Source organism: Lynx rufus, unplaced genomic scaffold (genome assembly GCF_022079265.1).
Source record: "Lynx rufus isolate CCGP_SWC_20201006 ecotype Redwood Valley unplaced genomic scaffold, mLynRuf1.p SCAF_3, whole genome shotgun sequence".
NCBI lineage: Eukaryota > Metazoa > Chordata > Mammalia > Carnivora > Felidae > Lynx > Lynx rufus.
The window spans coordinates 150,375,898-150,398,942 of NW_025814845.1; the positions used below are offsets into that span (position 1 = coordinate 150,375,898).

The window sequence follows — 23,045 nt, forward strand, 5'->3', positions numbered from 1 at the left end:
AGCCCCGCGTCGGGCTCTGTGCTGACTGCTCAGAGCCTGGAGCCTGTTTCACATTCTGTGTCTCCCTCTCTCTGACCCTCCCCCATTTATGCTCTGTCTCTGTCTCAAAAATAAACGTTGAAAAAAAAAAAAAAAAAAGTACCTAGGGATAGGAGGAAGATCTTGCACTGAGGAGGTAAAAGACCTGTACTCTGAAAACTGTAAGACATTAATGAAATAAAATGAAGAAAACGCAAATAAATAGAAGGACATACCATGTTCATGGATTGAAGAATATTGTCAAAATGTCCATACTACCCAAAGCAATTTACAAATTCAATACAATCCCTATCAAAAGGCATTCTTCACAGACATGAAACAATCCTAAAATTTATATGGAACCACAAAAGACTCCAAATAGCCAAAGAAATCTTGAGAAAAGAACAAAGCTGGAGGTATCATCCTCCCTGATTCCAACCTATACTACACAAAGCTACGGTAATCAGAACAGTAGGCTAACAACACAAAAACAGATACACAGATCTATATAGATCAGAATAGAGTCCAGAGGGGTGCCTGGGTGGCTCAGTTGGTTGGGCATCTGACTTCGGCTCAGGTCATGATCTCACTGTGAGTTTGAGCCCCGCGTCGGGCTCTGTGCTGACTGCTCGGAGCATGCTTCAGATTCTGTGTCTCTCTGCCCCTCCCCCCCACTCGTGCTCTGTCTCTCTCTCACTCTCTCAAAAATAAATAAACATTAAAAAAATTAAAAAAAAAAGAAGTTTAGATATAAACCCACACTTAGATGGTCAATTAATCTTGAACAAAGGAGGCAAGAATATACAATGGGGAAAAGACAGTCTCTTCAATAAATGATTGATGCTGGGAAAACTGGACAACTACGTGCAAAACGATACTGGACCACTTTCTTACATCATATACAAAAATAAACTCAAAATGAACTAAAGATTTAAATGTAAGAACAGAACCCATAAAACTCCTGAAAGAAAGCATAGGCAGTATGCTCTTTGACGTCAGTTTTAGCAATAACTTTTTGCATATGTCTCCTCAGGCAAAGGCTAACAAAGCAAAAATGAACAATAGGACTACATCAGACTAAAAAGCTTTTGCACAGTAAAGGGAAGCATCAACAAAACACAAACTAATGAATGGGAGAAGATATTTGCAAATGATAGAAATGATAAGGGGTTAACGTCCAAAAGAAATAACAGAATCCTATAACTCAAAATAAAAAAAAAACAATCTAATTAAAAAACTGGCAGACAACTTGAATAGATATTTCTCCAAAGAAGGCATACAGATGGGCCAAGAGACACACGAGAAAATGCTTAACATCGCTAATTATCAGGGTGAAATGCAAATCAAAACCACAATCAGAAATCAGCTCACACTTGTCAGAATGGCTATTATCAAAAAGACAAGAAATAACAACTGTTGGCAAGGATGCGGAGAAAAAGGAACCTTCATGCACTGCAAGTGAAAATGCAAAATTGTATAGCCACTATGGAAAACAGTATGGAGGTTCCTCAAAAAATTAAAAATTGAACTACCATATGACCTAGCATTTTCACTTCTAGGTATTTATCCAAAGAAAATGCACACACAAATCGAACAGATATATGCATCCCTTATGTTCACTGCAGCATTATTTACAATAGCCAAGATATGGAAGCCACCTAAGTGTCCATCGATAGATGAATGAATAGAGAAGATGTGGTATACATACACAATGGAATATTACCCAGCCATAAAAATGAATGACATCTTGCTATTTGCAACAACATAGATGGACTTGGAGGGTATTATGCCAGGTGAAATAAGTCAAGTAGAGAATGATAAATACCATAGAATTTCATTTATTTGTGGAATCTAAAAAACAGAAACAAAACAAACAAAATAAAACAGAAACAGACTCCCAGATACAGAGAATGGTCTGATGGTTGCCAGAGGGGAGGGAGGTGGGGCGACGGACAAAACAGGGGAAGGGGATTAAAAGGCACAAACTTCTAGGTATAAATAAGACAGGGATGCAACGTATAGCAGAGGAAACATAGTTAATAATAGTGTAATGCCTTTGATGACAGGTTGTAGCTAGACTTATTGTGGTTATCACTTTGTAACATACATAATGTTGAATCACTGTGTTGTATACCTGAAATTAATATATGTCAACTACACTCCAATTAAAGAAAAGGATAGAAAAAATAATGCTCTCCCTGCCTGTCTCTTAAGAGGTGGTCTTCCAATTCTACAGGCAAGTCTTCTTTCCCCCATTAATAATTATCCTTTTATTATAGACTAAAAGGAGACATTTTCTCCTCTGTATAGATCTACGTTAACTATATCAGCCCAACATAATGGCTTAAAGATAGTCAAATAAGGAGGTACAGAAACTTTCCAGGCAGCAACATGTCAGTAGCTGGTAAGTTCACAAAGGTTTTATGTTTCTTTAAAACACTTTTTACAAACCAAACTGCCAGGGCCTTAAATCCTGTATGTCCAAATGCTACTCTTTATCAGAAAGGGAAAATAGAAACATAGCTTAAAAACTATCTCCTTTGTTGATTTTTCTGTTATATGAACCTGTATTTAAAATCCTGTTCTTCAACCCAGGAATTACCTTAAATTAATGGTTAACTATGATGTAAATATAAACAGGAGAGAGACATTTTAAGGTCAAAGAGTAGTCTCATTATACAATCCAAATACCTACTGTGGGAAGATTTTCCCTAACAAAATTTCTTCCAGTTCTAAGCTGAGGCACTAAACACATATGGAAACTCTGTTCTTTATGGAGTGGTAGGAATTTATTCATGTAACAACAAAGATTTCCTCCAGTCTCTTAATTTCTAAACTCTCAATGAGGTTTACTCATTGTAACTAGTAAACAAGTTAAACTGTCCTTCAGGCCATTCAATTCCAAAATGTGGCTTTTCTCCCAAGTAGCTAGTCTCTCACTTCAGTTATTAAACATGACAGTGGCTTCTAGGTAAATTGCCCAGAAATCTTCAACAAAGAAATCACTTTATCCTGCACCTGTGACTATCTACAACAACCAAGAAAGTAAGCAAAGAGAAGTTCTGAACAGCCCAAAATTCCCAAAGCACCAAAGCTCAGGCTCAGAGAATCTGCAGACTCTCTGAGGATACTTTCCCCACAATTCTAACTTGGGGACACCTCAACAGATAAGATTAGAAGCATAAATTGAGGAGGAAGGAAGCAGCTAATGACAGATATGCCAAGAGGAACAAGACCTGAGGGCTGACATTCAAAGAAGTGACAGAAACAGACTCAGTCCCAAACTGAGAGAGCAAAATGATCTGAGGCCTTTTTGCACACAAAAGGCAGTTTCCCACACATGGATTTGCCCTGTGGGCATAACATATGAAAACGTGGTATAGTTAACTGACATGTATGGTAGGTAATTCAGTTCAATTACCAAACAGCTACCATTCCTCTGTGTAGGCTCTGTGCTGTTTAATACAAAGATGAATAAAGATGCATTACTACCTTCAAGATGATTAAAAAGAAATGGTATTTTATAGTCTTTGTTTAATGGACAGCTAATATAGTCTAGATAGATTTTGGTTATATTTTTAAGAAGCAGCTTTAGTATTTTATAGAACCTTACTAGAATGACTAGCTAATTAACCCTTCAACAGAAGAACCTATCCTAATGGCTGCTTAATAAAGGAAATAGAAACCATCTCCTTGGAGCTTATAATTTATTCCTGTCCCAGCTACCTACCAACTCTCTCAGACAAAAAATAATGTACTTTCCCTCATTACCCATCAGACTGGCCACTACCAAAGCGGGGAGAAAACCAAAAATATAGGAAGTGGTGGCAAGGATGTAGAGATACTGGAACGCTTGTGCACTGTTGGTGGAATGTAAAACGGTACAGCTGTTATGGAAAACAGTACAGAGGTTCCTTAAAAAATTAAACATAGAATTCTCATATGATCCAGCAATTTCCACTTCTGGGTACAAACCCAAAAGAATCAAAAGCAGGGTTATGTGCCAAAAGATGAAAGCAAGCCAGCTGCCCATCGAAGTATGAATGGGTAAGCAAAATGTGGTCTACATATACAATGGAAAACTATTCAACCTTAGAAAGAAGGAAGTCCTCTCATATGCTACAACATGGATGAATCTGAGGACATGATGTGAAGGGAAAGAAGTCAATCACCAAAAAACAAATACTGTATGATCCCACTCATATGGGGTACCTGGAGTGGTCAAACTCAACACAGAAAGCAGAATGGTAGTTAACCAGGGGCTGCAGAGTGGAACAATGGGAAGTTGTTTAGTGAGTAGAGAGTTTCAGATTTACAAGATGAAAAGTTCTGGAGACCTGTTTCACAACAGTATAAATATACTTGGCAAGACTGAATTGTATACCTAAACATGGTTAAGTTGGTAAATTTGTAATCACAATTAAAAATAGAAATGTATCTTTCTATCTGGGGAAAATAACCAACATAAACAGCAGTACCCATTGAATTATCACCGTTAATGTCTGAAATGGGGACTGAACAAAAAAAGTGTGACCAGATCATGGATATGAAAGAGAGAACCATTCCCCACATTGAGAAAAAACAGCAATAACACACAGGTTTGAGGGTCAGGTCCACCACCTACCATCTTCAAATACAAACAACAGCATGTTCACAGAGGATCCTTGGCTACTGATAACAAATTTACAAAGGATGCACAGCTTACCTTCCCATAGCTGAAGACTCTGCGGAGCAACTGAAGGCCAGATGACGAGATTGTTGGCTTCAAAGAGAGGATTGGTGAATTTACTCAGTTCACTGGGCCGATTGACCCAGGACCACAGAGACATCGTTTTCTGCTGCAGCTTTAACTTACATCTGATTAAGGAAGAAAACTGCCATTAATGCAGTTAAATTATAACCACCACTATTAAATGCTCCTAATAGGACAAGTGCTTCTCTACGTGTGTTAGAAGGCAGAACACAGGACTTTTAACAGAGGAATAAAATGTTGCAAAATAAAAGTATTTGTGGGATGCCTGGGTGGCTCAGTCCACTGAGTGGCTGATTCGGCTCAAGTCATGATCTCGAGGTTTTGTGGGTTCGAGTCCTGTGCCGGGCTCTGTGTTGGCATCAGAGCCTGCTTGGGATTCTCTCTCACTCTCTCTCTCTCTCTCTCTCTCTCTCTCTCTCTCACTGTGCCCCTCCCCCACTCGTGCTGTCTCTGTGTCTCTCAAATAAGTAAATAAACTTTAAAATAAAAATATTTGTCAGAAAGTTCAACCAACATTACAACTCTCAATAACAACAAAACTATTCCACAGGCTCTCAAAGCCAGCCAAAAGGATAAAACCAGAATCTGGTCATGTCAGGTATGGTGTTAAGCAGAACATTACTATACCCAAAAGCCCTTTATTGCATCTGGCATTGTGTTTTAATTTAAAATAGCTAAATATAAAACTAACTCTCCTTTTTGTTTTGACAAGTCTAAAATACAAAGAACAGATTACAGACATACTACAAACGGAGGTTGAGTCAGATCTCAAAACTTAAAAATTTTAGACACTGAGATTTTAGGACAAATAAATTACATGTACATAAAATATACATGGACTGTCAAAGATTAAAAATAAAGATGTGTCTTGTGTAAATACAAATACAGATTTAATCTACATTTATATACAATGAACAGCTTCATAATAACCCTGAAGTTCTGTAACACTCTTTTATCACAGAATAAACTCACAGGGATGGAAAATAAACTGGTACATTTTTTGAAAAATAAATTTTAATAACAACTGGAAGATAATTTGTGGTCAAAACCTTACATTAAGTGAAAAGATAGTACATTCAATTTTCACAGGATCCTATTGAAGTTTTACTATAAGATTGGTTTTGTCTCTGAAACTACTTGGTCATTTATAAGGTTCACACAAGTTAATTATGTGCATCCTTTTTATGCCAGCAATAAAAACAATCCACATAATCCCAGAACCCATGTGCTGGAACTTAACTGCTAGGATAGCAAGTCCTGTACTATGTCCCCCAAAACGAGGCATGGCGAGAATAGGAAACCACTGCACCAATTGCTCCTGCAGAAAGTGGTTTGGCCCTGCCCCCCAGCCCTAATCAATCACTGAACTTTTCCCACCTGAGCCCACCCCATACAGCTTTAGAATCCTTCTCAATCAGCCCTGCTGGTAGAATCTACCAAATGGCAATCAGAATGTGAGATAAAATGCATTTGTGACCCCTTTATTAAAAGCTAGTTCTGAAGGATGTTAGTAAGTATAATTCCAAAAAGAAATCCATAGTCAAACGTATAACTTAATTTAAATGCTGAATTAAAGGGGCGCCCAGGTGAATCAGTCGTTTAAGTGGTTAAGCATCCCACTGGATCTGGCTAACTCAGGTCATGATCTCACGGTTCAATGGACTGAGCCCCATGTGGGGCTATGCACCGGCAGTGTGGAGCCTGCTGGGGATTCTCTTTCCTCTCCCTTAAAATAGGTAAACTTTAGGGGCGCCTGGGTGGCTTGGTCGGTTAAGCGTCCGACTTCGGCTCAGGTCACGATCTCGCGGTCGGTGGGTTCGAGCCCCGCGTCGGGCTCTGTGCTGACAGCTCAGAGCCTGGAGCCTGTTTCAGAGTCTGTGTCTCCCTCTCTCTGTGACCCTCCCCCGTTCTTGCTCTGTCTCTCTCTGTCTCAAAAATAAATAAACGTTAAAAAAAAATTTTTAAATAGGTAAACTTTAAAAACTAACTAAATAAATGCTGAATTAAAGTTACGTACGTTGCTTTATTGAAGAGTGTCTTAAAGCTTTTAATAATTATTTTGTGACTCTGAGAGGGGACTAAATTATGCCACATTCCCCAAATTTATCTATGTAAATCATCAATTCTCTTCCTTGCCCCATCAGAGTATAGTCCAGGGCTGAGTCAAATATGTTTTAAGAAATGGCAGGAGAGGGGCGCCTGGGTGGCTCAGTCGGTTAAGTGTCCGACTTCAGCTCAGGTCTCTCGTGCTCTGTCTAGCTCTCAAAAATTAAAAAAATTTAAAAAAAGAAATTAAAAAAAAAAAGATTTCTAAAACATTAAGTGCCATAAAAAGAATTGCCTTTGTGATGATTATTGGGATGTAATTTTTAATCTCCTAAAAAACAGGCCAAAACCAAAATAAAACATCAAAGCCTTGACATACGACTTTGTTCAGTTCTTTATTTTATTTTAATTATTATTTTAACTCAGCATTTTTATAAAAAATTATTTTTTATTTCAGAGGGACTGTCAAGCAGGGGAGAGGGGCAGAGGAGGGGAGGCAGAAAGAGACAAAGGGAGAGAAAATCTTTTTTTTTTCAAGATTTTTTTTAACGTTTATTTATTTTTGAGACGGGAAGACAGAGCACGAGTGGAGGAGGGGCAGAGAGAGAGGGAGACACAGAATCCGAAGCAGGCTCCAGGCTCTGAGCTGTCAGCACAGAGCCCAATGTGGGGCTCAAACCCACAAACTGTGAGATCATGACCTGAGCCGAAGTTGATGCTTAACCAACTGAGCCACCCAGGCATCCCAAGAAAATCTTAAGCAGGCTCCATGCTGTGTGGAGCCAGATGCAGGGCTCAATCCCATGAGCCTAGGATCATGATCTGAGCTGAAATCAAGAATTGGAGGATCAACCGAGTCACCCAGGTGCCCCTGTTTTGTTCAGCATTTTGTTTGTTTCTTTTTGACAGACAGCAAGCATGCCCACCCAAGTGGGGGAGGGGCAGAGGATCTGAAGCCGGCTCTGCGCTGACAGCAGCAAGCCTAATGTGGGCTCGAACTTAACGAACCAGATCATGACCTGAGCCACCCACATGCCCCTTGCTCAGCATTTAAAAAGTATTTCTGACCACGAATCCTTTTTGGTGTAATACCTTTTAACATTGCTTGGTATTAGTGTCTATCAAAGAAACTGTAAATACATTTCATTTCACATGCTGACTCCCAACTGCTAAAGGTTACCAATTCTCTTTCCTTTTTTTTAAGCATCAGGTGACAAAGAGCACAGTAAATCAGTGGTAAGCTTTGGGCTCATGTCTAAGCAGGTGATAGAAGACTGAAGGAGGAATGAATGAATGAACTGACATTTTTTAAATGCCTATTTTGTGAAAGGTATGCTAGGAATTTTCACATGTGTGCTATTTGAACCTCCCTATAACCCAGTCTGGCAGAGATTAATTTTTGCTTTTAACATGAACAGAAATAGATTCAGAGAAGTCACATGGTTAGTAGGTGGTATGGTGGAGATTCAAACTCAAATCTCCTAACTTCAAGTCCTGAACTTTTTCCTTTTAAAGTACGTTGGAGAGAATGAGGAAGGGGCTGATGGCAGTGAAAAAGAAAAGTCCCTCAAGTTTCTCGGAGTATATTTTAAAATGTTGCCTTTGGGTGTGGGACTTCTGGAATGGTAGTGAGGATCTCTGTATATCTTCTCTAAAAAGTCATGAAAACAGTGGCAAAAATGGTCAAAATTAATTACTTTTAAAACTCTGGGAATTGGGGCGCCTGGGTGGCGCAGTCGGTTAAGCGTCCGACTTCAGCCAGGTCACGATCTCGCGGTCCGTGAGTTTGAGCCCCGCGTCGGGCTCTGTGCTGACTGCTCAGAGCCTGGAGCCTGTTTCCGATTCTGTGTCTCCCTCTCTCTCTGCCCCTCCCCCGTTCATGCTCTGTCTCTCTCTGTCCCAAAAATAAATAAACGTTGAAAAAAAATTAAAAAAAAAAAAATAAAACTCTGGGAATTAACAAAAGGCTTGGGACAATCTGAGGAATACTCATTCAAGAAAAACTAATGAGACTCTGAAAGAACAGCAGGATTTGTGGCATTTTAACTTGGTCAATGCCAACACCCTTTCCCCAGCTCTGCAGTAGCCTTGTAGCCACCGGAAGGGCAGGCCAAGTTTGGAGCTCCTCAAAAAATACCACCCCCAGGGGCGCCTGGGTGGCTCAGTCGGTTAAGCGTCTGACTTCAGCTCAGGTCACGATCTCGCGGTCCGTGAGTTTGAGCCCCGCGTCAGGCTCTGGGCTGATGGCTCAGAGCCTGGAGCCTGCTTCCGATTCTGTGTCTCCCTCTCTTTCTCTGCCCCTCCCCCGTTCATGCTCTGTCTCTCTCTCTGTCTCAAAAATAAATAAAAAACGTTAAAAAAAATTAAAAAAAAAAATACCACCCCCAGAGCACGGGCACTATTTGATGCATCTTACAGCTCCCTGGCAAAGCCTCCTTTGCAGAGTGTTGTAGTTATCTGACTTGACTCACAGTTTTCTTGGAGGGAAAAACCCTATTCCCCAGGGTGTTTGTCAAAAATAATGAGCAGAAACTAACATCACAGCTGCTTGAGGCTGCCATAACAACTGGGGCAAATAAGAGCCTGGGAAAAATCGTAAAAGTAAGATTTGGGGAATGAGATGGCCATGGGCAACAGGGGATGGGGGTGAGGTGGGGGGGGGCTATGTGAAGCTCTGACATATTGCTGGGAATTTAAACGGGTGTGCACATGCCCAGAAAATGCTTGAGATAGCCCCAGTCTTTTTCCTCTGGCTGAACCTGGGGCCCTGTACAAGCTGAAGGCTAAAGCAGAGTTGTAAACCACCTGCGAGTTGAAGTCATGCCTAACACACACATAGGGCCCCTCAGCAAAGGGTGAATGAGTTATTCATTCAGAGGGTGGAAGATCTAATTTCCAGATTTGCCATATTATATTATCTAAAACATCGGTTTTCCAAAAAACAAATTATAACGCACATAAAGAAACGCACATAAAGAAACAGGAATGCATGGCCCATACTCAGGGGTAAAAAAAAAAAAAGGCAGTCAAAAGAAATTGCCCCTTGGATGAGGAAGGACATATTGAACTTACCAGACAAAGACTTTACATCATCTATCATAAATATGTTGAAAGAGCTAAAGAAAAATGCCTGAAAAGTTAAAGTATGATAACAACGCTATACCAAATAGACAATATCAGTAAAGAAGTAAAAATTATAAAGAAGAACCAAACAGAAACCCTGATTTGAAAGTATAACTGAAATGAAGAAATGACCATAGGAGGTCAACAGTAGATGTAAGCTAGAATTTGAAGATAGGTCAATTGAGATTATTAATTTCTGAGGAAAAGAAAGAAAAATTGAAGAAAATTTTAAAGAATCTCCAAACCCATGGAATACCACCAAATATACCAACATATGCATAATGGGAGTTCCAGAAGGAGAAGAGAAAAAGGGAGAACAAACGTTTGGAAAATAATGTCTAAAAACTTCTCAGGGAGCCTGGGTGGCTCATCCGACTTTGGCTCAGGTCATGATCTTGCTGTTCATGAGTTCGAGCTCTGCATCAGGCTCTGTACTGACAGTTTGGAGCCTGAAGCCTGCTTCGGATTCTGTGTCTCCCTTGTCTCTCTGCCTTGCCCCTGCTCGTATTCTGTCTCTCTCACTCTCTCTCTCTCTCAAAAATAAACGTTAAAAAAAAATTAAAAATGTCTCAAGTGTGATGAAAACATTATCTACATACCCTAAAAGATCAAGGAACTCCAAGTGGGATAAATTCAAAGTGTTCCACACTAGGACACATCAACGTCAAACTGTCAAAAGCCAAAGAAAAAGAGAATTGTAAAAGCAGAGAAAAATGATCCATTATGTACAAGGGACCCTCAATGAAAATAGTGGCTGACTTATCAGAAACCATGAGGCCAGAAAGCAGGTATGGCATGTTCAAAGTGCTGCAAGATAAAGACTATTACTTCAAAAATGAAGAGTGATGCCAGAAAAAATGGCAGAGTAGGTAGCTCCAAATGCCCATCCCTCCACAGGAACATTGAAAATGCAAGCAGAAACTGTTAAAACCTACTTTGTCAGGAGCGCCTGGGTGGCTCAGTTGGTTAAGCATCCGACTTCGGCTCATGTCATGATCTCACGGTTTGTGGATTCAAGCCCTGCATCGGGCTCTGTGCTGACAGCTCAGAGCCTCGAGCCTGCTTTGGATTCTGTTTCCCTCTCTCTCTGCCCCTCCCTGGCTCACACTCTGTCTACCTCTCTCTCAAAAATAAACATTAAAAAAAAAAAAACAAAAAAAAACAAAAAAAACCCTACTTTGTCAGACTTCTCAGAAATAGTCCAAAGTTTATAGCACACAAGCAAATGAAGACTCAAGGAAAAGGGGACTTAAAAACAATCACAAAGCTTTATGGCATTTTTATTTGCTCTTGCCTCACCCATTTCCTAGCTCCTGGAGGTCTTGAAGAGGGCAGCCCATGTTCTCAGTATGGGACCCTGGTCCCAGCTCCAGAGGGAACACAGCAGTCCTTATTCACAAAGAATTGTGTCTCTCTGTTCTAACTTATCCAAGGGTTAGGACTTGTCTTTGTCATGTCTAACTTGGAAATCACCGTGGGCGGAAAGGTGATGGGAATTCTTAGAAAACATAAGATGAGCGGGCAACCTGCAGTCTTCTAGGGGAAAAGATGATGGGTGAAGGAAACACCAGAGCACCAAAAGCCTAGGGAATAAGATTCTTTGGAAAACCAGAGTATTCAAAGGTGCCCATGTATACTGAGGAATTCAGAAAGCCACATGCATGCCCAATGCAGGAAACCTGCTCGAAAGGGCCGAAGAAGATCCCAAGATTTTGGTTCTGGCTGATCTCAAGGCTCAGTGAGAGCCGGAAGTGAAGGCTGAAGCTTAAGCACTGAAGAAATATTCCAGCACAAAGCCCATCTGCAAAGACTGCAAAAGGATTTTTTCTTTGTCTTGAGTGGTTTTCCCTTTCTCTTTTCCCTCCCTCTTTTCACCTCTCTCTTTTGGTTCCTGGCACTCAAGAAAATTGCTGTCAAACACTAGATGAACACAAACTAAAAGCACAGATACTTCAGAAACCACACATGAAAAAAAAAATACGCTTTACAATATAGTTTAGAAAATGACTAAATAAAGCGATGAATCACGGGAATCTACCCCCAAAACCAAGAGCACACTGTGTTAGCTACCTTGACAGCAAATTATATTTAAAAAAAACCCAGAAATGACTAAATAAACAGCTACAGCCCACAGCAAGCAATAAATACAAATGCTGAGGAGTGGGAAGAATCTGATTTCCAGAGAGCCACATTATAATATTTTAAATGTCCAGATTTAAAATTACAAATAATGCAAAAAGAAACCCTAGAAAGTATGGCCCATTCATAGGAAAAAATTAACAGAAACTGTTCCTGAGAAAGCACAGACTTGGGTTTTACTAGATTTTAAATCAACTGTCTGAAATATGCTCAAAGAGCTAAACAAAACAAAACAAACTAGGACAAAGAACTAAAGGAAACCAGGAGAACAAGGCCTCAAAACCTAGACTACATCAATAGACAAAATTATAAAATAGTACCAAACAGAAATTCTGAAACTGAAAAGTATAATATCTGAAATTAAAAAAAAAAAACGCACTAGATGGGTTTTAATTACAGATTTGAGCAGGCACAGGTATAAACAAATTTGAAGACAGGTCAACAAAAATTCCCCACTCTGAGAAGAACAAAAAAAGAATAAAGAAAAATGAACAGAGCCTAAGCAATATACCAACATATGCATAATGGGAGTCCCAGAGACAGAAGAGAGAAAGGGAACAAAAGAATATATAAAGAATTCATGGCCAATTTGTCATTTATACCTCAACACAAACGGGGGAAAAAACACAAACACAAAAAGAACCACACACACACATGCAAATATTAAGGACTGAAAATTCCCCAAACTTGATAAAAGACACAAATCTACATATTTAAGAAGCTCAACAGGCTCCAAGAAGGATAAAAGCAACTCACTGCCCATACTGAGACACACCATAATCAAATTGTCAAAGCCAGACAGAGAATCTTGAAAGCAGCAAGAGAAAAGCAACTTCTCAAATACAGGGATCCTACATGATCCCTCCAGAACAGGTTTCTCATCAGAAACCATGGAGGCCAGAAGGGAGGGCAATAACATTTTTAAAGTGCTAAAAGAAAACCAAACTACCTCCGAAGAATTCCACATCTGGCAATAAGATAAAAACTGAGGGAGATCATTGCTAGAAGACTTGCTTTGCAAGAAAAATGCAAAAAGGAATCCTTCAAGCTAAAATGAAAGGACACTAGACAGTAATTCCAAGCCATGTGAACATACAATTCGGCAAAGATAATTACATAGGAAAGAATAAAAGTTATTATTGTATTTTTGATTTGTAACTCCTCTTTTTATTTCCTACATAATTTAAAAGACAAATGGATAAAAATAATAATAAATCCATGTTAATGGGCATATATAAGAATATAACTTGGGATAACAACACATAGAGGAGTGGAGCTATAGAAGAGCAAAGTTTTGTATGCCATATGCTTACTGAAGCTAAGTTTGTAGTCAAGTAGATTGTTATAAATTTAGGATGTTAACTGAAATCCACCTGGTAACCAGTAAAAAAAAAACCCAAAAAACTGTTTTAATATACACAAAAGGAAACAAGAAGGGAATCACAATAGTATACTATAAGGTATCAATTAAACACAAAGGAAGGCAAGTAATGGAGGAGACGAAGAACAAAAGAGTATAAAATAAACAGAACACAAATATCAAACTGGCAGAAATAAGCCATTCCTTTTCAGTAATCACTTTAAATATAAATGAAGTAAATTCTCCAATCAAGATGCAGAGATTGGCAGAATGGATTTTAAAACATGATCCAACTATATATTGTCTACAAAAGATGCAAACAGACTGAAAGTAAAAGGAAGAAAAAAGATTTTTCATACAAATAGTAACCCAGGAGAGCTAAGGAGGACATATTACATCAGATGAAATAAACTTAAGGACAAAAACTCTTACAAGAGACAAAGCAGGACATTATAAACTGGAAAAAGAGTCAATCCATGAAGAAGATAAAATAATTACAAGCATATAATTTATGGCACTTTGCACCAGAGCCACAAAATATATGAAGCAAAAACTGATGTAATGGAAGAGAGAAATAGATAATTCTACAATATAGTGGAGGACTTCAATATCCCACTTTTGATAATGTATAGAACTAGACAGAAGATCAATAAGGAAATAACAGGATTTGAATAAAATGTAAAACAAATATATAATACTCTGCTCAACAACATCAGAGTACACATTTTTCTCAAGTGTACATAAAACATTCTTCAGGATATATCACATGTTAGTCCACAAAATAAATCTCAATAAATTTTAAAAGTTTAAAAGCCAGCTAAGTATCTTCTCCAACAGCATGAAATTAAAAATCAATAACATAAGAAAAAATGGAAAATTCATAAACATGTGGTATTATATAAAGCAATTTTAAACAACCAATGGGTTAAAGAAGAAATCACAAGAGAAATTAGAAAACACTTAACAGATGAATGAAAAGAAAAACACAACGTGCTAACACAACGTATGGGGACCCAGTGAAAAGCAGTGCTCGGATGGATATTTATAGCAGTAAAAACCTCTATTAAAAAAGAACAAATACCTCAAATCAAAAACTTAAATTTTTTTTTAGTGTCTGTTTTTTTATTTTTGAGAGAGAGAGAAAGAGACAGAGTGCAAGCGGGGAGGGGCAGACAGAGACAGACACAGAATCCAAAGCAAGCTCCAGGCTCTGAGCTGTCAGTACAGAGCCCGACATGGGGCTCAAACACATGAACCATGAGAGCATGACCTGAGCCAAAGTTGGAGGCTTAACCAGCTGAGCCACCCAGGCGCCCCCAAAACTTTTAAATCGATAACTTTATATCTTAAGGAACTAGAAAAATAGGGGAAACTAAACCAGTGCTAGCAGAAAGAAAAAAATGAACAGTAGAGAGTAGATGGACAAAACAGAAAATAAACAGATAATAGAGAGCATCAATGAAACCAAAAGTCAGTTCTCTGAAAAGATCAACAAAACTGTCTCTTTAGCTAGAATGACAACAGAAAAAAGAGAAAGCCTTTTGACTGTACCCAATTGAAATTACCAGTTGATCACCTTTAAAGATCATTCTGATATGAATCTTCTAAATAAACCTATGAACTTGACAGAGTTTAGGCTGTGAAGTGAGACTGTCACTCTGGGCCTGAGGGCAGTTTCCAGGTGTAATAAAGAAAGTCTGGAGCAGGAGTAGAAGACCTGTATCCTAGCCCTACTACTGGTGACCAACTGGCTGCGTCATTTAACTTTTTGGATACCCTCCTAATCTATAAAATTGGATGGAGGGGCCTCTTCCAGATATAAGATTACCATGATCTTAGACAAGGAAATTAACATTTAAAATGGTTGCCGAATTTACTCAAAGCTTTTAAATCAGTAGGTAGACTAATTTTAATCTAACAGAACAAAATCTAGGACATGTTCTCACCTAGCATGTGATAGGCTCATAATAAGAACACACGTTATGTAATTTATCTATACTAATTGTAACCTCTACCATCTTACAAATAACATTAACATGGAACCAAATCCTGGTCTCTTTTAGGAGGTGACCAAAACAATTACAAACAAAATGGCCCCCATCCCATGTAAACAGTGTACTCACCTTTCACTTTCATTGTTGCCGAGAAATGTTCCAAACTGTGAGGCATATGCATGCTCAAAGAGCATGATGAGGAAATTCTCATTAAATTCAAAAGAACAAGGAAACTGACGAAGTATCTGCCACACACAGTCCAAGAAGAGAAGAAATACAGGTGACTCCCACTTCTGCTTACTATTACAATAGGCTGACTGTGCGCAGCGCTGCTGAAATGGGTGACCAGCCTAAGACAGAAGATGGAAAGGTGACAGTCATAGCCTACTGAGATCACATTACAGCACATTCTATTAACATATTTCACACAGTTACAACAAAACTTATTAAACGGAACATCATGTAATTTGGATGGCTGCTGTTTACATTAATGATTTCTTGGCTTAAAACAATTTTTAGCATCTAAGGAAAGAAACACAACTTCCAAACATGTAACAAGGCCATGCAGTTACGGCATAACCATAAGAACTGCAATTATCCTTGGTGAACTTCATAAAATAAAATTTTCTAGGTCTCTGTAATTTGTAGCAAAGTCAAAGAATGTAAGGTCTTCAAGTACAAAACAAAAGACAGCTATCACGTTTTATCTGTCCAAAGCACTGCAGATTGTTGTAAGCTACGTAAGCCTCACCACTAAATGGAAATAAATCTGGGGGGCGCCTGGGTGGCACAGTCGGTTAAGCGTCCGACTTCAGCCAGGTCACGATCTCGCGGTCCGTGAGTTCGAGCCCCGCATCAGGCTCTGGGCTGATGGCTCGGAGCCTGGAGCCTGTTTCTGATTCTGTGTCTCCCTCTCTCTCTGCCCCTCCCCCATTCATGCTCTGTCTCTCTCTGTCCCCAAAAAAAATAAATAAACGTTGAAAAAAAAAAAAAAAAGAAAGAAATCTGGGGCTCTCACAGACAAACTTTGTAAAGTCACTCCTGATATTCAATTTTTAATTACATATGGGAAAAAAGTTAGTGTCATGAAGAGATATTTATGAATACTTTTATATTAGAGATAAGAATTGTCCCTAGTTCCTCTCTTCTCTCAAAAAGAATTGGAGGAGTCTGACATGTACTGACTAAAGGAAATTCAAGGATCATTTGGCTCTCTGGCCCACCCAGAACCTGAGTACTGACCTTGTCCCAAATGACACCCTTCTAGGTATTTCACAAACTTGCTTTATCTTTGGATCCTTATACTACTTTACCAGACAAAGATAATGACATCAGCATTTTCTAGTGGCTAATGGTACTTCGATACTCATTAAAATGGTAATATATGAGTAAGTAAGTCACATTCATTTTATTTGTTTGCTATGCATCATGAGGAATGTGGCTGAATAGATTTTTGCCAAATATTTGGGATGGTCTGATTTGAACAGAGATACAAATCAGTTGTCAGGCAAGATAGACAAGGTATCCATAACAGCATTAACACGCAACAAACCTGAATTTTAACTAGAAGGTCCAGAAAAGATTTTTCTCCAGAGATACTTCCACTTTCAAGATACATCTAAACATCTGTTCTCAATCACAATTATTTGCTAAGTTACACAGTGTATATACATTTATAAGTTAATCTCTGACTTGGAGGTTTCAATCTATTTCATGAGAACTTTCTTTCAGTTGTCATTCAGCATTATGTGATAGGACTGCATCATGTCCTAGGGATAATAGAGCAGCTGCACATGGTTCCCTGACCTCAAAGGAATCACTTTATTTGGGTCTAGGAAACAAATCATGAAGACAATGGATGAATTTTAAAGGTCCCAAGACTTCAGGACAGCAGTGACATTTAGCTGTATCTTAAAGCATGAGAAGGATTTCACCTGGTTGGGCAAGAGGATAGAGGGGAACCAGACAAGCAAAAGGCAGAAAGCACTAAAGCACACGTCTTATAATTACAAATCCCCGCATCCCTTTCCTGCTTTATGTTTTTTATCTCTAGCAAAATTAAGCTCTGTAAGACAGAGACTACGTTGTACGCTCTTTGTTCTTTCCCTTGTAGGTAACAAAGTACAACTAGTGAGAGCTTGTTAAGGGAATAAAATGCCAAATGAGCAATATAAGCAAAGACAGGTACAAAATTGAGAGGCAGTAAAGATTATAAACATTTACTGAGAGGAAGACAGATTATTTGCCTCCAGAAAACTAAACATATAATGTAAACATTTTAATCAAAACTTCATACATTATGTCTGTCCTACAACTAGGATCACACCCATTATTATTAGCAGTTCCTGTGCACATCAAACAGTGTTTCTCACCTGCAGCCACTCTCTTTCTATCAGGGCCTCAAAACCACGGATGGTCCTGCTTCTCGGTTCCAAGATGATCTGGGCCAGGGAGGTAACCTGAAGTGTGGAATCAGTTCCTTCTGTTCCATGAATCAATATGGATGCCCCTTCCCTGATAGGAAAATCCAGAGTACAAATGGGATACTCCCAACATGGTCAGTCAACTCTGTTAATAATAAACATTTACTGAGTACAGTATTTCAAACTCATACATTCTGCTCTGTCCAGCAGGGTTTAGAGTATAAGTAAGGCAAATGAAGAGAGCTTCTCTTAGGAGAAATAAATAAATAAAACTATAAGTTCCAAATTTCACATGGCAAGAACCTCTTTAACTTACAACAAATTTCACAAAACTTTTTAGTTGAATTTTTTCTCCCTTTACAAAACCCAAAAGCAGTCCTTATCATGCACAGTAAGCACTTATCTTTTCTGCCTATTAAGTTAACTAAAGCCTTTTCTCATCACACCTAGGAACACACACTTAAAGTTATTTTTCTGTATCTCTCTGACCTTGATTCTATCTTTCCACCTCAGCTGACTGTAAGGATGCCTTCATAAACTGTAACGTAATGAATCTAGGAAACAAGTCCTAAACCGCATTTTTAGAAACATGAAAACAAGATACATAAAACAAAACATAAAACTTTCAATCTAGAAACTCAGTGGCAATGATACTATTATACCACAATATTTAGGAGGAGTCTGGGGCCCAATATTCTAAAGAGAGTGGAAGGAAACACCAAAAACTAAACTAACTACATTTTTTCCTCTCCCCTTCTACCTCTTATCTTGAAAGGACAGTGAATAAAATTTCCCAGAAGAGTCTCCAGTTTGGTTACTATTAATTCTTTTCCCACATATATATACTTTACATAGCTATAACATAAGGTAATTTCTTACTATTTCCACTTTTATTATAAACATTTTCCCATGTTTCTATACCACCTTTAGAAGTACTGTATTCATGGGTATATAATATTCTATTAGGTGATCAACTATAATTTGCTGAAATGTCTGAGAATTAGACATTTAGGTCATTGTCAATTTTTGTTACACTACAGATGACATACTTAGATTTTTGTCTTTTGCTGGATCATTTGAGAGTTCTTAATTTGAAAATAAAGGTCCCTGGTTAGGTTAACAACCTTACTCTAAGAATAAAATCTCGTGACTAGGTAGAACGGTATGAGTAAATAGTTTAAGGCTTCTGATGTATATATTGAATCTATATATCTTAGTTATCTGTGGCGTATTTGAAATTCAATTCAATTCATTTAAGGTCTATTTTTACATTTTGAGCAGTTAATTATAAGGGCAGACTTTTATGGAGGTATAAATAATAAGCCTAATATCAGAAAAGGTAACTCAATCATGGCAAAATAAACCAAAACCTTCAACTCTTGTTAAGAATGTGGAAGTCCTTGTTTAAGGTGGCCAGCTGACTCTAAACAAAGGTGGAGATAGCAAATACTGTTCTGCACCTAGGGTTCCCTTAATGTGCAGCATCCCATTATTATGGCTGCAAATTCGGACAACACGGTGAGAAATGTTTATTACAATTTATGGTTCATAAGAAAACAGAAGCTCTGTACTCATCATGTAAGGGGAAATCTTTTTAACTTGGGTTAAAAAGAAACAGAACCCTTAATAACAACACCTCATCATTCTGTAGTATTGATTTGTCTGCCATAGAACCTCTTCTTTAACTCCCATATTTCGTTAGATAAATGAGCTTTGAGTTTTGCCTAAAACAAAAAACTAGTGACAGCCTGAGAATCCAGACCAAAAATCTCTACCCATTTCTGGTGTTGTCACTAATTTACCACATGACCTTAAGCAACCCATTCTATTACCAATTTCTCACTAACCACAAAAAAGTTACATATGTCTATTTCCCTAATTTGGAAGCACCAATAAGACAAATTACAGTTTCAAGGAAAAGTGTCATCCAACTATGTAGTGGCAATACTTACACCTACCTATTGTCTCAGAAGAATCCCCTTCTTAAAAGGGGCATTCTAAGCTTCTGCAACAACTTATACCAGTTCTCTGTTCAAGTCCTCTGCTTCAAGTCTCAAGGATTAGCAACCTTCAGCTGAATGAATAAACTAAAATCACTTCATATACTTTACGTCACTGCCATCGGGTTTTCTCAACTTGAGATCCTGTTATAATGGCACGTATCAAGTACTTTGTAATAAGATATCTGAGAGATTAGAAAGAATCATTTTACCATGTAACAAAATTACATGTTTCCTCTCATTGATATTTCGAAAGTAAGAAGGCAAGCCTGGCCTTCTGAGAACAAATAAGAAAACTTCTTTTCATTCTTGTTCACAGTTTAAGCAAAGGAAAATAGGTAGATTCACAATTCAAGGATTTTATAGAAAAAAAGAGTTCCTTTAGTATTTAAAAACTTTGTGTCCTTGAAGATGTGTGCCTGTGGCTCATATTTGTTCAACAAACATTAATCACCAATTAAATGCCAGACTCTATGCACACACTTCATTGATAGCACTGAATGGCATTGACCATCTTATACAGTAATTTATGCAATCATCTCAACATAGAATAGAGACTAGACACAAACTTTTAACACAATAGATAAACACATATCTGGATAAAAGCAAAGTCTAGTTAGCGCTGCGTGTCCCATTTCAGAACACCGAAATACACTCTACCTGTCGATACACTGAGCCGCTAGACACGCAGTTGTAAGAATCTCTTTGATGTGAGTCAGCCAGTTAGAAGCCTCCAATTTACTGAGCCATCTGTCCATGTTATGTGTTTGGTCATTACAAGCTTCCACGAGTTTGATTAAGCTCTCCTGAAGAATGTGATACCTTTAAAAAATAAGAAAAAGTAAAAAGAAAATAGAAAACACACTGATGAAGAGAGAAACCAACCAAAACTTCAACCTCCAATATATCCAAGAGGAAAAGTAGCTCAAAATGGTATAAAAATATTTACCTTACTACACAATAACTTGATGATTAAACACTGAAAAAATAATATGTAAACATGGCAGCAAAGATACTTAAAATGCCTGTCATGGTAAACCATTCCTCACCTGAACAGATTAAACCCAGTTTACATAGCTAAATTACCTGACTGGGGAGTGGGCCAGAACACCACATTTTGTAAGAAGTCACGAGGCCGCACCACTGACATCTGCAATCCTATTTCCACAGATCCAACACTGGATACCCAGTACCTTTAGCAGGGATCCCCAGGGCCAGCTCAGACCCCACTGTTTTATTAGCTCCAACTCCCACCCACCCTTCCAGAAGTCCCTATAAACCTCTAATTGTAGGCATAAACAAGATGTAGGTGGAGGAAACAGGGTGGGAGAATAGGTGGGTGTGGGGGAAAGTGTCTAGTCTTCTGACTTAGAAAAATATACTTATCCGTGGCGTATCTGTTCAGTAAGTTTGATGACCACTGATCTTACAAGGAGAGGAGCAGACCTCTGACCTTGCGGAGATGAAATTTCAGAGTTAACTTAAGAGGAAGCATGCTGGATGTAAATTAAAAAAAAATAAAATAAAATAAAAATAAATAAATATATAAAGCATTAAAAAAAAAGAGAGAGAGAGAGAAAGCATGCTACCTGACTAAAAGTCAGCTGTGGGCATCCAAGATAAGTTTCCTGCTTATCTTATAAAACGCGACAGGAGATCCAGCCGATTTCTGACTCTAAGTTAATGCGTAGGTTCATTTGAGAACTTGTGATTTTTGCAGCTAAGGGCTCACCCATTCTAATTCGCTTCAAATAAGAGCCTACTACTGTCTCCAGAGTCTGTTACCTCTCAATGGACTTATGAATCCGCCTCCACTGGGGATAATGGGCTTCTTGTTCAAAGCCGCCGCCTTTGGCTCTAGCTTGCTGAGCTACATTTAAAGACCGTGTGTCAATGATGTAGCCACGTTTCCCTGCCCTGAGGGTAGCATTTATCAGCTTTTCATCTTCTTTGCACCTTCTCCCATTTGTGCCAGTGAGTGGCTGACCGCTTCGCATGATTACCTAGAAGCACGATGCAGTTTAAAATTTAAGAGTAGCTGCTTTGAAAGTTTCTGAAAATAGAAATAAATTAGCTAGATTAAGAGTATCTCAAAAACAATTGTGTGGCACTTTGAAGATGAATATGATCGTAAAACAAAGAAGGATTTCCACATATTTGCAATAGTTAATAACTGTAAAACAAAAATAAGCCTTGCACTTTAACACAATTCTTCTTCCTACTTCTCAAAATACTTCCACATAATAAATTACAATTGCTAAAAAGATCAATTATCACAATTTGTTTAGTTAGTAAATTGTTTACTGGACATGGCCCTGTAACAGAGATAATAATAATGGCCTATGTGCCAGTAAACTTTTGCTTCAACTACATAAAGAGCGTTGGCAGGTTTAATCAAGAATTATAAAGAGATGGCGTACCTGGCTGGCTGAGTCAGTTGAGCGTCCAACTCTTGATTTTGGCTCAGGTCATGGTCCCAGGGTCATAGGATCAAGCCCTGCATCAGGCTCCATGCTCAGCATGCTCTACTTGGGATTCTCTCTCCCTCTCCCTCCCTCTCTCCTTCCCTCCCTCCCTCTCTCTCTCTCTCTGTGTCTTTCTCCCCCTCTGTCCCTCTCCCCAGCTCAAGTGTACTCTCTCTCTCTCTAAAATAAGAAGAAGAAGAAGAAGAAAAAGAGGGGCGGTTGGGTGGCTCAGTAGGTTTGGCAACCAACTCTTGATTTTACCTCAGGTCATGATACAGGTCATGAGATTAAGCCCTGCATCAGGCTCTGTGCTGAGTGTGGAGCCTGCTTGGGATTCATTCACATTCATTCTCTCTCTCCCCCCTGCCCCCAACCCCTCTCCCCTCTCATGCTCTCTCTCTCTAAAATAAAAATAAAAAAAGAAAGAACTATAAAGAGAGAAAAACTATAAAGAGAAACGCCACCAATGGTAAAATAAAGTTTATGTACTATTTGTGTTTGGGGAATCATCTTTAATATCTTTAAAGCTGCTTGGGGGCGCCTGGGTGGCGCAGTCGGTTAAGCGTCCGACTTCGGCCAGGTCACGATCTCGCGGTCAGTGAGTTCGAGCCCCGCGTCGGGCTCTGGGCTGACGGCTCGGAGCCTGGAGCCTGCTTCCGGTTCTGTGTCTCCCTCTCTCTCTGACCCTCCCCCGTTCATGCTCTGTCTCTCTCTGTCCCAAAAA

General features: G+C 38.8%; 1 protein-coding gene across 1 annotated transcript in view; it reads right to left on the minus strand.

Moving 5' to 3' along the window:
- The window catches only part of MTMR9 (myotubularin related protein 9), a 55,240-nt gene that overhangs the window by 1,610 nt on the left and 30,585 nt on the right, over nt 1–23,045 (minus strand). Inside the window, exons 5-9 of the mRNA XM_047091338.1 lie at nt 21,642–21,859; nt 20,517–20,678; nt 17,806–17,947; nt 15,563–15,783; nt 4,724–4,875 (exon numbers count right to left, since the gene is read on the minus strand). Coding sequence (XP_046947294.1) covers nt 4,724–4,875; nt 15,563–15,783; nt 17,806–17,947; nt 20,517–20,678; nt 21,642–21,859 — 895 coding nt within the window. The remainder of the gene's footprint in view (nt 1–4,723; nt 4,876–15,562; nt 15,784–17,805; nt 17,948–20,516; nt 20,679–21,641; nt 21,860–23,045) is intronic.